This window comes from Oncorhynchus mykiss, chromosome 17 (genome assembly GCF_013265735.2).
Source record: "Oncorhynchus mykiss isolate Arlee chromosome 17, USDA_OmykA_1.1, whole genome shotgun sequence".
NCBI classification, from domain to species: domain Eukaryota; kingdom Metazoa; phylum Chordata; class Actinopteri; order Salmoniformes; family Salmonidae; genus Oncorhynchus; species Oncorhynchus mykiss.
In genome coordinates, this window is record NC_048581.1 from 86,177,948 (window position 1) to 86,196,265 (window position 18,318).

The following is an 18,318-nucleotide window of genomic DNA, read 5'->3' on the forward strand; positions in this document are numbered from 1 at the left end:
AATACTCAGTTAGTTGTGGAGCTGGCAACATCAATACTCAGTTAGTTGTGGAGCTGGCAACATCAATACTCAGTTAGTTGTGGAGCTGGCAACATCAATACTCAGTTAGTTGTGGAGCTGGCAACATCAATACTCAGTTAGTTGTGGAGCTGGCAACATCAATACTCAGTTAGTTGTGGAGCTGGCAACATCACTACTCAGTTAGTTGTGGTGCTGGTTTCATCAAGGATGTGGTGTGGGCCATGCACGTACAGATGTACGTACTTCATTTGATCACTATGCTGTCGCAGAGAATTTTCAGGAAATGGAAATGTTTTGTGTATTGGAGTTTTAAAAAAGGCTTCTAAAGTTTGTAATTTCCACTTTAAAATGTCAGACTTAATTTATCCTTACAAAAAATGTATCAACCCCTACAAAATGTATATTAATTGATCCACAGTTGGCCCTCCCTGCCCTGCAATGACACTCCATCCTATGTGGATACAACGTCACTGTGTGTGTGTGTGCGTGTGCTCGTGTGCTCGTGTGAGAGAGAGGGTGGATCTGCTCCAATACATTTTGTTAACCTGTGGCTGTGACTCAATAAGGACGAAATGACTTGACTGATTTGCTAGACACCTTTGTAGCATGTGACTTTCTGGAAATATTCCCCAAACCTCACTGGACTTTTCAGAAATAGGTTCATATCAATTTAATAAAAGTGTTTCACTTTCCATGTATTTGGATTTCATAGTGACACTTGTGTTTGAGAAATAGATTTATATCATAAAAAACATGTAAGCTATGACTCCATTTTTGCGTAGGTTTATGCAATTGTGTTGTAATTTATAATCCTTACTAATGCGTTCTAAAATTCCCCAGCAGGGCCATAACAGGTTCACGGCATACTCTCTTTTTTTTTAGGACCATTAGAGACAGGAAGCTTAGCATTACAATAAGTATTCGTCCCAACCGGCACCCTATTCCCTATCTAGTGCACTACTGCACTCAGGGGCTCCCGAGTGGCGCAGCGGTCTAAGGCATTGCATCTCAGTGCTAGAGGCATCACTACAGACACCCTGGTTCGATTACAGGCTGTATCACAACCGGATGTGATTTGGGAGTCCCATAGGGCAGCGCACAATTGGCCCAGCGTCGTCCGGGTTTGGCCGGTGTAGGTCGTCATAGTAAATAAGAATTTGTTCTTAACTGACTCGCCTAGTTAAATAAAACATTTTTACCATTGGCCCTGGTTAAAAGTAGTGCACTAAATAGGGAAAAGGGTGCCATTTGGGAGAAAGACTAAGTCAACCTGACATCAACTTGCCTTTCATTGAATGTTTTGTTATTAAAATGTCTCTGACGTCAGAGGAACCGGACTGTCGGCTGTTGCTCTTACTGTTCCTTTCTGGAGAACAAGAGTGCAAGGTGTATAAATCTCTGTTCATGAGACACGAAGGGAGAAAAATCTCGTCCTTTTTTCCAATGATGGGTTAGAATAAGAACCAATCTGAACGCCGGCAGCACTCCAACACAGCAACCTGTGGCTGCAGAGTCGAGAGGCTGGTTGAACCTACAGATACACACATCATCGGCTGAAAGCCCCAGTCTGAGGTGTGTGTCCCAAATTGTACCCTAATTCCCTGTATAAGCCCTATGGGCCCTGGTTAAAAGTAGTGCACTATGAAGGGAATAGGGTGCCATTTTGGAATTCAACCTGACTCCCACTGGCCTCCATGCACCATCCCAGAAGCCGGCAGCTCATCCATTGATGTTGCTGATGAAGAGCACAGAGACCATTGATCCACCAGGGATGGGAGGGAGGCAGGGAGCTGTCACAAGCTATCAGCCAAATCAAAGACCCACTTTCTGCAACAGTAACATCGCAGTGTGAATCAGTCAGAGAGCGTGTGATGTGGCCAGGGACCATTGCAGTGCATTAAACCTCCCTATAGAAACGCCTGTGGATGTAGGGTATAGTATAAACAGCGGAAACGCCTGTGGATGTAGGGTTTAGTATAAACAGCGTAAACGCCTGTGGATGTAGGGTATAGTATAAACAGCGGAAACGCCTGTGGATGTAGGGTATAGTATAAACAGCTGAAACGCCTGTGGATGTAGGGTATAGTATAAACAGCGGAAACGCCTGTGGATGTAGGGTTTAGTATAAACAGCGGAAACGCCTGTGGATGTAGGGTATAGTATAAACAGCGGAAACGCCTGTGGATGTAGGGTATAGTATAAACAGCGGAAACGCCTGTGGATGTAGGGTATAGTATAAACAGCGGAAACGCCTGTGGATGTAGGGTATAGTATAAACAGCGGAAACGCCTGTGGATGTAGGGTATAGTATAAACAGCGGAAACGCCTGTGGATGTAGGGTATAGTATAAACAGCGGAAACGCCTGTGGATGTAGGGTATAGTATAAACAGTGGAAACGCCTGTGGATGTAGGGTATAGTATAAACAGCTGAAACGCCTGTGGATGTAGGGTATAGTATAAACAGCGGAAACGCCTGTGGATGTAGGGTATAGTATAAACAGCGGAAACGCCTGTGGATGTAGGGTATAGTATAAACAGCGGAAACGCCTGTGGATGTAGGGTATAGTATAAACAGCTAAAACGCCTGTGGATGTAGGGTATAGTATAAACAGCGGAAACGCCTGTGGATGTAGGGTATAGTATAAACAGTGGAAACGCCTGTGGATGTAGGGTATAGTATAAACAGTGGAAACGCCTGTGGATGTAGGGTTTAGTATAAACAGCGGAAACGCCTGTGGATGTAGGGTATAGTATAAACAGTGGAAACGCCTGTGGATGTAGGGTATAGTATAAACAGCTAAAACACCTGTGGATGTAGGGTATAGTATAAACAGCGGAAACGCCTGTGGATGTAGGGTATAGTATAAACAGCGGAAACGCCTGTGGATGTAGGGTATAGTATAAACAGCGGAAACGCCTGTGGATGTAGGGTATAGTATAAACAGCGGAAACGCCTGTGGATGTAGGGTATAGTATAAACAGCGGAAACGCCTGTGGATGTAGGGTATAGTATAAACAGCGGAAACGCCTGTGGATGTAGGGTATAGTATAAACAGCGGAAACGCCTGTGGATGTAGGGTATAGTATAAACAGCGGAAACGCCTGTGGATGTAGGGTATAGTATAAACAGCGGAAACGCCTGTGGATGTAGGGTATAGTATAAACAGCGGAAACGCCTGTGGATGTAGGGTATAGTATAAACAGCGGAAACGCCTGTGGATGTAGGGTATAGTATAAACAGCGGAAACGCCTGTGGATGTAGGGTATAGTATAAACAGCGGAAACGCCTGTGGATGTAGGGTATAGTATAAACAGCGGAAACGCCTGTGGATGTAGGGTATAGTATAAACAGCGGAAACGCCTGTGGATGTAGGGTATAGTATAAACAGCGGAAACGCCTGTGGATGTAGGGTATAGTATAAACAGCGGAAACGCCTGTGGATGTTGTAGTGTATCTTGTAGTGTCCTGTTTTGTCCTGTCCTATATTGTCCTGTCCTGTTTTGTCCTGTCCTGTTTTGTCCTGTCCTGTCCTGTCCTGTGGCCTGTCCTGTTTTGTCCTGTCCTGTTTTGTCCTGTGCAACTTATCTCTCTCTCCATAAAAACTCACTGCTCCAGACACTCAAACTGATAGAACTGAGCTTAAAAAAACGGTTGAACTTAGAATTGATCAAAGTTACCTCGTCAAACCTACTTCGTAGGATACCCCTCCACTCTGCTCAGACAGAGAGAAAGATGACCAAATGGAAAGATAACGCAATGCTTCTAACTGTTTCCATTGCATATTATCATGTGCTTTTCTTATTGGCTGTACCTTTAGTCAAAGTAGTGTAAGTGAAACATGCAAATGTGCAGTAGGCTAGGCTTCAAACAAAGAACCTTCTCTGACAGCCTTGGTCACACTTGCTTCTGACCTTTTATACATTCTATGATGTCATAGTTTCTGTGTTTTGAACTGAGAAAAACGGATGGAGAAAATGGAGAATGCTAAAATACTATTCTACTGCAGTGATGAAACATAGAACAACTGAATAAGTGTGATGATGGCCTCAGTGCACATCTGATACCTCAAAGTATCTGAGTTCACTCAGTCCCACAACCTCAAAGGACACCTCGGTTATGCTCCATATCCTGTTCGAAGTAGATTTTCAAGAGACTTGAAAAATGTATTTTACCTTTATTTTACCAGGTAAGTTAACTGAGAACACATTGTCGTTTACAGCAACGACCCGGTGAATAATTACAGGGGAGAGGGGGGGGGGTGAATGAGCCAATTGGAAGCTGGGGATGATTAGGTGTCCATGATGGTATGAGGCCCAGATTAGCAATTTAGCCAGGACACCGGGGTTTTAAGTGCCATGGGATCTTTAGTGACCACAGAGAGTCGGGACACCCGTTTTAACGTCCCATCCGAAAGACGGCACCCTAACAACTGAAACGAAACAAAATCATACAGGATGTCGAAAAACAATATGAAGAGAACTTTTTTGGTCCAAAATGTTACATTCTTGTGTTGTGTTATGGTTGAGGGAAAACATGAAAATGATGAGCATTCAAACTTGATAGCACTAACAAAACAATGTGTGTTGTATGTGTGTAATAAAACATAGTGGACATTTTAAGTTGAGCCTCTGTCAGTAAGGGCTAATGATGACCTATATCACCCAGTAGCCTACACCTGCTCAGCTCCTCCAGACACCACAACAGCTTGGGATGGACCCTCATAAATACTGAAAATAGTTTAACTTGGCAATTTCACCAAAGTACTACTGACTACATACAACCACGAAATGATTTGCTATTATAAAGTGCAGGTCTATTCATAGACTACAGAGTTGTTTAATCCTGATTTTCTGGTGTTTTCAATGTGTATTATTTACTGACAATAACACCACACGAGCTTTGAAATTAAAGATATAGTTGTAAAAGGACTCAATAACTTATAGGCTATATAGTAACTGACAATTCCAATACATCGCTAACTGACAACTTGTGAACTACATAACAAAAAAACATTTATGTTTTAAATGTTCTAAATTACTTTGCAGAATAAAATATATAAATATGTGTCTCTAAATGCTAGAACAACCTAAAACAAGCAGTTTCTCACCTTTAGGAGGTCGGTGCGGTGTGTGTCATCAATTATTTTGATATTAAAAACGGTGATCCCAAGGGTACACTAGCGAGCGAACGATATCCACCGAAATGATCGCATCCGCATCCTCCAGTGCCTTGCGATATTTTCAGCATGGTCGCTTTCTCCTCTTGCCTGGCTACCCAAACTCATTCAACACGTCGAACGCTACGCCACGCCCACGGACGTCAGTTCCTCCTGTGATAGGGCAGCGGAAGAATTCCGTTTGAGTCGTCAGGCAATTTGTCCTCTGTCACGTGATGCAGCTTTTTAAAAACAACGCTGACATCGAGTTGAGCTTTCGATGGGTATAAAATGTGCACAGTTGCATACAAGACTTGTATCTTCACTCCCTTTGTAGGTTATTATAATATTCATTCTCGTTCAGATGATAAAAAAAAGATCTCTCTAGGTTACATCAACGTATTTGGCCACCGATTGGTTCAAAATATCCCATGTGATTTTGCATGAACCAATCATATTTTGTGTAAGGAGCGCGTCAGTTTGTTGTAGCGTCGCTTCAATACGCACTGATGGGAATTGTGGTCCTTCATAGTCTGACTTTACAGGTTTAACACATGTCTTGATAAACTCCAGAAAACTTCAATGTGCGCCATTTGCAAAAAAAAGTGCAACTGAACCCTGGTTGCATCAGCGCGTTGAGTAGCACTTACCGGCGGAGTTACATGCTGTTAGATATTTACATTTTCTTGTAATTTCCAGTACTTTATCAAGTTATATCTAGGTATTTCAGTCCACAAGCAGTTGAATTAGAGGCAGCTAGATGAAACTATTCGTGAGTGACGGAAATCCGCACTGTGTTAAAGTGCTAGCAGTGCTCGAATTTACGGGAGTCAAATGTGACGTTAAACATGTCAACCACGAAGGTAAGAGAATAACGTTAGCTAGACGTGCTAGCTGCTAGGTTGTCTGCTAACTGGCTAACACATGGTGTGTCCGATCATTGATACCTTTACATGTCCCGTTGGTACTAACTAACCACTAGGCTGGTTAGTTAGCAGATTGGTTTTTCTTGTAAAGAGGAGCCATTAATTTCATGGAGCCTGGCCATCAGGTTTGACACTGCCAGATCAGATCCGTCTACTCCACTACTGTTGTCAAGGTTGGTTGAATCTCAGAATAGAAGATCAGTATTCGGGATTGAAGGGTAATGACACATTCACCCAAGTACAATCAGTGAGTCACAGAGCTGGCAAACAAGATCACATCCACTGCCCACACACATTAATTAATTAATTGACCAATTTGACCTGTGACAGCAGAGAACTGACCAGAAAAGGCTACAGCTAGGTCTATTGCCATGATTGTGTTGTTCCAACAATATACAGTAGTGCTGTATGCCTCTTTCCCACCAGGTGAACACAATGTAGAGACAGTCCTCTGCATATTTAGTCTACTGGCTTTACATTGTTTACATGGCGTGCAGTCACTGAAAAAATAACACAGACAGTTAGACGTTAGGTTTCTCAACACTAGAACGGCTAACGGCCACTGACGCTTTGATTTAGTTAAAAAACAAAACAAACCATGTCCTGTTTCTTTCCTGAGATTTCCTAAATGTTTGTACTTTATACTGCTCATTTTGTCAAAGTTTTGAAATCACAAACAGGAAAGTATATAGAGCTTTTTTTTTTTTACCTGTTTTTTTATTTATTTTATTTTTAACTTATACCCAACTTAACCCCCAAGGCAATCTACTGTAGGACATTGGTACCCAGCCAGGCGCTAATGTGACTCTCTCTCCTCACTGAATGAATGACAGATGGATAACTGTGCACCTTACTTCACAATTGAATTTAAATTAGGCCTAACTGAAAGATAAGGAGGGTGAAGAGGTTGATTTTAATTTCCAGAGACAATAATTACTTTTATTATGCCTATCTATCAGCAGTAAATAATTAGTGCCTTGAGGGTTAATTACCATTCTCTTTTTTACGTTTTACTTTGGAAAAAGAAACCAGCTTAGGAAGGTTTTTATTTACTATAACTTTATTACTAATCACATTGATCGGAAGGGAAATGAATGCATGTTTCAGTCAGACTTTATAATCCTGCGAGACATATCCTCTATCCAGCGAGGTCAACGATTCCTGCCCACTGAAGGAATGGGCCATGAAATAACTTTGCACAATCAATCTAATTTAAAGGAGGTCTAACAGAAAGTGAGGACGAAGAGGTTGATTTAATTCTGAATAACAATAGTGTCATGATGAGTTTGTGTTATTCCTATTGATTGGCGCTCATGTTAATAATTTGACCGGGTTGATACCGTTTTTACTTTGTAAAAAGAAGCTGTTACGAAGACTGTTTTACTTACTGTAACTCTGTCATAAATCCAATGTAAGGGGATTGGAAACATGCTGTGTGTTGCAGTCGGCCTTTTAGAATAATACAAAACATATCCTTGACTCTATCCAAGTTGATGAGCGGGAAAGGATGAGGATCAGCATGACTGGACAGTACGGATATTCTTGGGAAAAACTTTACATTTGGAAAACAGGACAGGACAGGACAAAACAGGACAGGACTAAACAGGACAGGACAAAACAGGACAGACAAAACCGGTCAGGCCATGCATTCAGCACATAACCAGTCACGCGGCAGCTTTTGCTCTGGCTACGAAGCAAAAAACGAGTAACATAGTAAACGTAAAATTAAAATATGCTATTTAATTATGGAAGTTATCATGTACAATTGTTGATGTACTGTTGTTTTTGTTTAGGAATACAGCAAATCATTTCACCTGTGACCTGGCTGGTTATATATACACTGCTCAAAAAAATAAAGGGAACACTTAAACAACACAATGTAACTCCAAGTCAATCACACTTCTGTGAAATCAAACTGTCCACTTAGGAAGCAACACTGATTGACAATACATTTCACATGCTGTTGTGCAAATGGAATAGACAACAGGTGGAAATTATAGGCAATTAGCAAGACACCCCCAATAAAGGAGTGGTTCTGCATTTGGTGACCACAGACCACTTCTCAGTTCCTATGCTTCCTGGCTGATGTTTTGGTCACCTTTGAATGCTGGTGGTGCTTTCACTAGTGGTCGCATGAGACGGAGTCTACAACCCACACAAGTGGCTCAGGTAGTGCAGCTCATCCAGGATGGCACATCAATGCGAACTGTGGCAAGAAGGTTTGCTGTGTCTGTCAGCTTAGTGTCCAGAGCAAGGAGGCGCTACCAGGAGAAAGGCCAGTACATCAGGAGATGTGGAGGAGGCCGTAGGAGGGCAACAACCCAGCAGCAGGACCGCTACCTCCGCCTTTGTGCAAGGAGGAGCAGGAGGAGCACTGCCAGAGCCCTGCAAAATGACCTCCAGCAGGCCACAAATGTGCATGTGTCTGCTCAAACGGTCAGAAACAGACTCCATGAGGGTGGTATGAGGGCCCGACGTCCACGTTACAGCCCAATACCGTGCAGGACGTTTGGCATTTGCCAGAGAACACCAAGATTGGCAAATTCGCCACTGGCGCCCTGTGCTCTTCACAGATGAAAGCAGGTTCACACTGAGCACATGTGAAAGACGTGACAGTCTGGAGACGCCGTGGAGAACGTTCTGCTGCCTTCAACATCCTCCAGCATGACCGGTTTGGCGGTGGGTCAGTCATGGTGTGGGGTGGCATTTCTTTGGGGGGCCGCACAGCCCTCCATGTGCTCGCCAGTGGTAGCCTGACTACCATTAGGTACCGAGATGAGATCCTCAGACCCCTTGTGAGACCTAATGCAAGACAATGCTAGACCTCATGTGGCTGGAGTGTGTCAGCAGTTCCTGCAGGAGGAAGGCATTGATGCTATGGACTGGCCTGCCCGTTCCCCAGACCTGAATCCAATTGAGCACATCTGGGACATCATGTCTCGCATCACAGACTGTCCAGGAGTTGGCAGATGCTTTAGTCTAGCTCTGGGAGGAGACCCCTCAGGAGACCATCCGCCACCTCATCAGGAGCATGCCCAGGCGTTGTAGGGAGGTCATACAGGCACGTGGAGGCCACACACACTACTGAGCCTCATTTTGACTAGTTTTAAGGACATTACATCAAAGTTGGATCAGCCTGTAGTGTGGTTTTCCACTTTAATTTTGAGTGTGACTCCAAATCCAGAACCTCCATGGATTGATACATTTGATTTCCATTGATCATTTTTGTGTGATTTTGATGTCAGCACATTCAACTATGTAAAGAAAAAAGTATTTAATAAGACTATTTCATTCATTCAGATCTAGGATGTGTTATTTTAGTGTTCCCTTTATTTTTTTGAGCAGTGTACTATTATATTATTAGTTTGTCAAAAGAAGCTGTAACTGGATTTACCAAAACTGGACTTACTAATCAACTCTCCAAATTAAAGTTGATCACATGGATTTCACTGTAATGTTTTTATTGTAAGGGAAAAGAAAAAAGGCAATAGACTTGGTAGAATTATACAAAACATTTGCAGATGCAAAGTTTGGTAACAGAATGACAGAACAAACCATCATTTGGTAACAGAATGACAGAATAAACCATAATTTGGTAACAGAATGACAGAACAAACCATCATTTGGTAACAGAATGACAGAACCAACCATCATTTGGTAACATAATGACAGAACAACCCATCATTTGGTAACAGAATGACAGAGCGAACCATCATTTGGTAACAGAATGACAGAACCAACCATCATTTGGTAACATAATGACAGAACAACCCATCATTTGGTAACAGAATGACAGAACAAATCATCATTTGGTAACAGAATGACAGAACAAACCATCATTTGGTAACAGAATGACAGAACCAACCATCATTTGGTAACATAATGACAGAACAACCCATCATTTGGTAACAGAATGACAGAGCGAACCATCATTTGGTAACAGAATGACAGAACAAACCATCATTTGGTAACAGAATGACAGAACAAACCATCATTTGGTAACAGAATGACAGAACAAACCATCATTTGGTAACAGAATGACAGAGCGAACCATCATTTGGTAACAGAATGACAGAGCGAACCATCATTTGGTAACAGAACGACAGAACGAACCATCATTTGGTAACAGAATGACAGAACAAACCATCATTTGGTAACAGAATGACAGAACCAACCATCATTTGGTAACAGAATGACAGAACGAACCATCATTTGGTAACAGAATGACAGAACAAACCATCATTTGGTAACAGAATGACAGAACAAACCATCATTTGGTAACAGAATGACAGAACCAACCATCATTTGGTAACAGAATGACAGAACCAACCATCATTTGGTAACAGAATGACAGAACCAACCATCATTTGGTAACAGAATGACAGAACAAACCATAATTTGGTAACAGAATGACAGAACCAACCATAATTTGGTAACAGAATGACAGAACCAACCATCATTTGGTAACAGAATGACAGAACCAACCATCATTTGGTAACAGAATGACAGAACAAACCATAATTTGGTAACAGAATGACAGAACCAACCATAATTTGGTAACAGAATGACAGAACCAACCATCATTTGGTAACAGAATGACAGAACCAACCATCATTTGGTAACAGAATGACAGAACCAACCATCATTTGGTAACAGAATGACAGAACAAACCATAATTTGGTAACAGAATGACAGAACCAACCATCATTTGGTAACAGAATGACAGAACCAACCATCATTTGGTAACAGAATGACAGAACCAACCATCATTTGGTAACAGAATGACAGAACCAACCATCATTTGGTAACAGAATGACAGAACGAACCATCATTCTGTTACCAAACTTTGCAGCTGCATTGTTCTTCAAATTTTTTGTTTTTGTAAAACAAATCAGTGGAAATTGTTCAAAGTAGTCCTTGTGTATAGAGTTGTATGGTTTGTTTGACTTGGTTTAATTCATTGGTTATTGTTTGACATACATTTTAAAGTGAAAAAGTCTCAGCATCATTCTGTTTTCATGGACATGCCCTTATGTCATAACTACCAAGCCAGCAGTACACAACAAGGTTATCATGTGTATTCCCCAAAGCAGAAGGTGTTGGAGATAAACCTCTGTGGTCCTAACGCTGCAATCATAATACCTGCTCTCTCTGTCTCTCTCTGAAGCTTCTCCATGATTGAGCTGCTCCATGAGCTGATTGTTTTGTTCAGCTTGTGGCTGAACTGTCCAGCTATGTGATCTGATCCTCCTGAGCTCTGCTGTGATGATATAGACTGACAGGGCTCTCTGTCATACAGTCCAGCCTGTCCACTCTAACATCTTTCACTGTCAACTGTTCAATCATATATGGAGAATCTCAATTGAACCTTTATTTAACGAGGCAAGTCAGTTAAGAACAAATTCTTATTTGCAATGATGGCCTAGGAACAGTGGGTTAACTGCCTTGTTCATGGGCAGAATGACATATTTTTACCTTGTCAGCTCGGGGATTCGATCTAGCAACCTTTCGGTTACTGGCCCAACGCTCTGACCACTAGACTACCTGCCTCCCCTGATTGCATTCTCCTTGCGTCCTATATTTTCGCCGCCTCCTCAAAACCCATTGGACGAGAAAGCCAGAGGTCCCTCCCCTCTGACCTCCTCATAAATTAGTTTTGAGAAGGAGTCGAGGAGAGAGGACGCGAGGAGAATGCAACCGAGATTCTCCCATAGACAGACAGACAGACAACACACAGTGACAGAAAGGACAAACTGGGCCTTGGCCAGACAAGGATGTCTAGTCCTCTCTCTCTCTCTCTCTCTCTCTAGTCCTCTGTCTATCCAGGCAGCCCTAACAGACACATTAAGCCATATTGCCAATCCTCCTCGGTCTTACCCATCCATAGACTGTGTAACAACGGGTCTTATCAGATTGAGTTCTGATTAGTTTTCAGATTAAAATGAATTCGAAGAATTGATGATGACGATTGAATCTGTGACCAATGATCCCTTTAAACCTTTAAGATCCACTTTAGCCCTCCAAAGGACATTTCTTTGTGATACGTTTCAGGGGAGGGGGGGGGGGGACACGACTCCAATACTGTGTAATAACAGACTTTACTACTAGGTTTAAGGGCAACTTCATGAAAACGTGGTTGATAGTGAATATGTTGGTTGAGTTGTTAACTCTTACCTGTATTTTGATGGTGAGGTGAGTCTTCCCCTTTTACTATGTAAAGTGTTTTGGGTGTATAGAAAAGTATAATCTATTATTATTAATGAACTGTAGGCTAATGGGTTGTATGTTGTTTTTACAGAGCGAGTGGTGCCCTACCTCAGCCGTCCAGCCCTGCCTGCCCTGCTCCTCCCCAGTGGAACACACCTCTTCAGCCCCAACTCCATCTGCCAGTCAGTACCCCTGCTCTACCATCTATACTAACATACTATATCATTCCTCCATTATATAGACATTTCTGCCAGTCAGTACCCCTGCTCTACCATCTATACTAACACACTATATCATTCCTCCATTATATAGCCTCAGACATTCACACCTTTACTCTCTAGGAAGTCCTAAAGATCGGAAGGGGTATGATCAAATCTAATCTAAAGTTATTTGTCACATGCGCCGAATACAACAGGTGTAGTGTAGACCTTACTGTGAAATGCAGACTACAACTGGTGTAGTAGACCTTACCGTGAAATGCTTACTGACAAGCCCTTAACCAACAATGCAGTTCAAGAAATAAAGAGTTAAGAAAATTTTACAAAACAAACTAAAGTAATTTTTTATATAAAAGTAACACAATAAAAAAGTAATAACGAGGCTATATACAGGGGGTACCGGTACAGAGTCAATGTGGAGGCTATATACAGGGGGTACTGGTACAGAGTCAATGTGGAGACTATATACAGGGGGTACCGGTACAGAGTCAATGTGGAGACTATATACAGGGGGTACTGGTACAGAGTCAATGTGGAGGCTATATACAGGGGGGACTGGTACAGAGTCAATGTGGAGACTATATACAGGGGGTACCGGTACAGAGTCAATGTGGAGACTATATACAGGGGGTACCGGTACAGAGTCAATGTGGAGACTATATACAGGGGGTACTGGTACAGAGTCAATGTGGAGACTATATACAGGGGGTACTGGTACAGAGTCAATGTGGAGACTATATACAGGGGGTACTGGTACAGAGTCAATGTGGAGGCTATATACAGGGGGGACTGGTACAGAGTCAATGTGGAGACTATATACAGGGGGTACCGGTACAGAGTCAATGTGGAGACTATATACAGGGGGTACTGGTACAGAGTCAATGTGGAGACTATATACAGGGGGTACTGGTACAGAGTCAATGTGGAGACTATATACAGGGGGTACTGGTACAGAGTCAATGTGGAGGCTATATACAGGGGGTACTGGTACAGAGTCAATGTGGAGACTATATACAGGGGGTACCGGTACAGAGTCAATGTGGAGACTATATACAGGGGGTACTGGTACAGAGTCAATGTGGAGACTATATACAGGGGGTACTGGTACAGAGTCAATGTGGAGTCTATATACAGGGTGTTATGGTACAGAGTCAATGTGGAGACTATATACAGGGGGTACTGGTACAGAGTCAATGTGGAGGCTATATACAGGGTGTTATGGTACAGAGTCAATGTGGAGACTATATACAGGTGGTACTGGTACTGAGTCAATGTGGAGGCTATATACAGGGGGTACCGGTACAGAGTCAATGTGGAGGCTATATACAGGGGGTACCGGTACAGAGTCAATGTGGAGGCTATATACAGGGAGTACCAGTACAGAGTCAATGTGGAGGCTATATACAGGGGGTACCGGTACAGAGTCAATGTGGAGGCTATATACAGGGGGTACCGGTACAGAGTCAATGTGGAGGCTATATACAGGGGGTACCGGTACAGAGTCAATGTGGAGGCTATATACAGGGGGTACTGGTACAGAGTCAATGTGCAGACTGTATACAGGGGGTACTGGTACAGAGTCAATGTGGAGGTTATATACAGGGGGTACTGGTACAGAGTCAATGTGGAGGCTATATACAGGGGGTACCAGTACAGAGTCAATGTGGAGACTATATACAGGGGGTACCGGTACAGAGTCAATGTGGAGGTTATATACAGGGGGTACTGGTACAGAGTCAATGTGGAGGCTATATACAGGGGGTACCAGTACAGAGTCAATGTGGAGGCTATATATAGGGGGTACCAGTACAGAGTCAATGTAGAGACTATATATAGGGGGTACCAGTACAGAGTCAATGTAGAGACTATATACAGGGGGTACTGGTACAGAGTCAATGTGGAGGCTATATACAGGGGGTACCAGTACAGAGTCAGTGTGGAGGCTATATACAGGGGGTACCAGTACAGAGTCAATGTGGAGGCTATACACAGGGGGTACCAGTACAGAGTCAATGTAGAGACTATATACAGGGGGTACCAGTACAGAGTCAGTGTGGAGGCTATATACAGGGGGTACCAGTACAGAGTCAATGTAGAGACTATATACAGGGGGTACTGGTACAGAGTCAATGTGGAGACTATATACAGGGGGTACCAGTACAGAGTCAATGTGGAGGCTATATACAGGGGGTACCAGTACAGAGTCAATGTGGAGGCTATATACAGGGGGTACCAGTACAGAGTCAATGTGGAGGCTATATACAGGGGGTACCAGTACAGAGTCAATGTGGAGGCTATATACAGGGGGTACCAGTACAGAGTCAATGTGGAGGCTATATACAGGGGGTACCAGTACAGAGTCAATGTGGAGGCTATATACAGGGGGTACTGGTACAGAGTCAATGTGGAGGCTATATACAGGGGGTACCAGTACAGAGTCAATGTGGAGGCTATATACAGGGTGTTACGGTACAGAGTCAATGTGGAGACTATATACAGGGGGTACTGGTACAGAGTCAATGTGGAGGCTATATACAGGGGGTACTGGTACAGAGTCAATGTGGAGGCTATATACAGGGGGTACTGGTACAGAGTCAATGTGGAGGCTATATACAGGGGGTACTGGTACAGAGTCAATGTGGAGGCTATATACAGGGGGTACTGGTACAGAGTCAATGTGGAGGCTATATACAGGGGGTACTGGTACAGAGTCAATGTGGAGGCTATATACAGGGGGTACTGGTACAGAGTCAATGTGGAGGCTATATACAGGGGGTACTGGTACAGAGTCAATGTGGAGGCTATATACAGGGGGTACTGGTACAGAGTCAATGTGGAGGTTATATACAGGGGGTACCGGTACAGAGTCAATGTGGAGACTATATACAGGGGGTACCGGTACAGAGTCAATGTGGAGGTTATATACAGGGGGTACTGGTACAGAGTCAATGTGGAGGCTATATACAGGGGGTACCGGTACAGAGTCAATGTGGAGACTATATACAGGGGGTACCGGTACAGAGTCAATGTGGAGACTATATACCGGGGGTATCGGTACAGAGTCAATGTGCGGGGAGTACAGGTTAGTGGAGGTCATTTTTACACGTAGGTATGGGTAAAGTGACGAGGCATAGATAATAAACAGCGAGTAGCAGCAGTGCAAAATGTAAAAAAATGGGGGGGGTCAATATAAATTGCCCAGGTGGCCATTTTGATTAGTTGTTCAGCAGTATGGCATTATGGCATGGGGGTGGAAGCTGTTAAGGAGCCTTTTGGACCTAGACTTGGCACTACGGTACCACTTGCTGTGCGGTAGCAGAGAGAACAGTCTATGACTTGGGTGACTGGAGTCTTTTGGACCTAGACTTGGCACTACGGTACCACTTGCTGTGCGGTAGCAGAGTGAACAGTCTATGACTTGGGTGACTAGAGTCTTTTGGGCTTTCCTCTGACACCGCCTGGTATATACAGTAGGTCCTGGATGGCAGGAGGTTTGGCCCCGGTGATGTACTGGGCCGTTCCCACTACCCTCTGTAGCGCCTTACAGTCGGAGGCCGAGCAGTTGCCACACCAGGCTGTGATGCAACCGGTCAGATGCTGTCGATGCTGTCGATTGTGCAGCTGTAGAACTTTTTGAGGATCTGGGGACCCATGTAAAATCTTTTCAGTCTCCCGAGGGGGAAAGGCGTTGTGGGCACGATGGTGTTGAATGTTGAGCTGTAGTCAATGAACAGCATTCTCACATAGGTGTTCCTTTTGTCCAGATGGGAAAGGGCAGTGTGGAGTGCGATTGAAATTGTGTCATGTGAATTGGAGAGGGTATAGGGTTTCCGGGATGATGGTGTTGATGTGAGCCATGACCAGCCTTTCAAAGCACTTCATGGCTACCGACGTGAGTGCTAAGGGACGGTAATCATTTAGGCAGGGTACCTTCACTTTCTTGGGTACAGGGACTATGGTGGTCTGCTTGAAACGTAGGTATCACAGACTTGGTCAGAGAGGGGTTGAAAATGTCAGTGGAGTCACTTGCCAGTTGTTCCATGCGTGCTTTGAGGACACGTCCTGGTAATCCATCTAGGCCTTGTGAATGTTGACGTGTTTAAATGTCTTGCTCACATCAGCTACAGAGAGCGTGATCACACAGTTGTCCGGAACAGCTGGTGCTCTCATGCATGCTTCAGTGTTGCTTGTCTCGAAGCGAGCATAAAAGGCATTTAGCCCGTCTGGTGGGCTCGTGTCACTGGACAGCTTGCGGCTAGGTTTCCCTTTGTAGTCCATAATAGTTTGCAAGCCCTGCCACATCCGACGAACATCAGAGCCGGTGTAGTAGGATTCAGTCTTAGATCTGTATTGACGCTTTTTCTGTTTGATGGTTCATCTGAGGGTATAGTAAGATTTCTTATAAGATTCCGGACTAGTGTCTGGCTACTTAAAAGTGGAAGTTCTAGCCTTTAGCTTGGAGCGGAAGTTGCATGTAATCCATGGCTTCTGGTTGGGATATGTACGTACGGTCACTGTGGGGACGACGTCGATGCACTTATTGATGGAGCCGTTGACTGATGTGGTATACTCTTCAATGCCATTGGATGAATCCCGGAACATATTCCAGTCTGTGCTAGCAATATAGTCCTGTACCGTAGCATCCGTGTCATCTGATCACTTCCGTATTGAAGGAGTCACTGGTACTTCCTGCTTTAGTTTTTGCTTGTAAGCAGGAATCGGGAGGATAGAGTTATGGTCAGATGTGTTAAATGGAGGGTGAGGGAGAGCGTTGTACTCATCTCTGTGTGTGGAGTAAAGGTGTTTTTTTCTTCCTCTGGTTGCACATGTAACATGCTGGTAGAAATGAGGTAAAACAGATTTAAGTTTCCCTGCATTAAAGTCCCCGGCCACTAGGAGCGTCGCTTCTGGATGAGCATTTTCTTGTTTGTTTATGGCCTTATAGAGTTGGTTGAGTGAGGTCTTAGTGCCAGTATCGGTTTGTTGTGGTAAATAGACGGCTACGAATAATATAGATGAAAACTGTCTTGGTAGGTAGTGTGGTCTACTGCTTATCATGATATACTCTACCTCAGGCGAGCAATACCTCGAAACTTCCTTAATATTAGACATCGCGCACCAGCAGTTATTGACAAATAGACACACACCCATACCCCTCGTCTTAAAAATATATAATAGCTGTTCTGTCCTGCCGATGCACGGAAAATATATATAAGACCCAGCCAACTGTATAGTATCTGTGTCGTCATTAAGCCAACTGATTTAATGCTGTAGCTAGCTGTGTGATTACCTGGTCTGTGTCGTTGTAGAGGTTCCTCAGTCATCCAGTCTTTTCATCCATGTGTCCTTTAGGTACCTGATAGAGCTGAATGGACAGGAATCCAGTGATATCGTCAACCAGTGGCTGGAATGGGAAGCTACAGAACTACAGGTAAGAATGTCTGATAAATCGTCAGCCACAATGCGCCCATCCATTTGACTTCCTGGAAATCGTCAGCCAAGATGCTCCCATCCATAGTGACTTCCTGGAAATCGTCAGCCAAGATGCTCCCATCCATAGTGACTTCCTGGAAATCGTCAGCCAAGATACTCCCATCCATAGTGACTTCCTGGAAATCATCAGCCACGATGCTCCCGTCCGCAGTGACTACTTGAAAGATGCCATGTATATTAATTGAACAAATCAAATCACGTTCTGTTTTAATCTTTGCAATTGGTGTTCTTTATTTTTATTTTTTACCCCCTTTTTCTCCCCAAATGTTGGTTGTTTTAGTCTTGACTCAGGAGAG

At 43.6% G+C, this 18,318-nt stretch overlaps 2 protein-coding genes across 9 annotated transcripts in view; one reads left to right on the forward strand and one right to left on the reverse strand.

Annotated features, from left to right (window-relative positions):
• The window catches only part of LOC110493286 (rho GTPase-activating protein 15), a 65,031-nt gene extending 59,373 nt beyond the window's left edge, over positions 1 to 5,658 (reverse strand). Inside the window, exon 1 of the mRNA XM_036950854.1 lies at positions 5,131 to 5,658. The gene's annotated coding sequence lies outside the window, so the exon portion shown is untranslated. The remainder of the gene's footprint in view (positions 1 to 5,130) is intronic.
• Positions 5,659 to 5,785: 127 nt separating this feature from the next.
• The window catches only part of mars1 (methionyl-tRNA synthetase 1), a 54,622-nt gene continuing 42,089 nt past the window's right edge, over positions 5,786 to 18,318 (forward strand). For all 8 annotated transcript variants that reach the window (XR_005037100.1, XR_005037099.1, XR_005037101.1 and 5 more), the window contains exons 1-3: positions 5,786 to 6,041; positions 12,403 to 12,493; positions 17,882 to 17,960. Coding sequence is in view for 5 of the 8 variants with exons in the window: in XM_036950852.1 (XP_036806747.1) it covers positions 5,939 to 6,041; positions 12,403 to 12,493; positions 17,882 to 17,960 (273 nt within the window). In the remaining 3 variants the exon portion in view is untranslated. The remainder of the gene's footprint in view (positions 6,042 to 12,402; positions 12,494 to 17,881; positions 17,961 to 18,318) is intronic.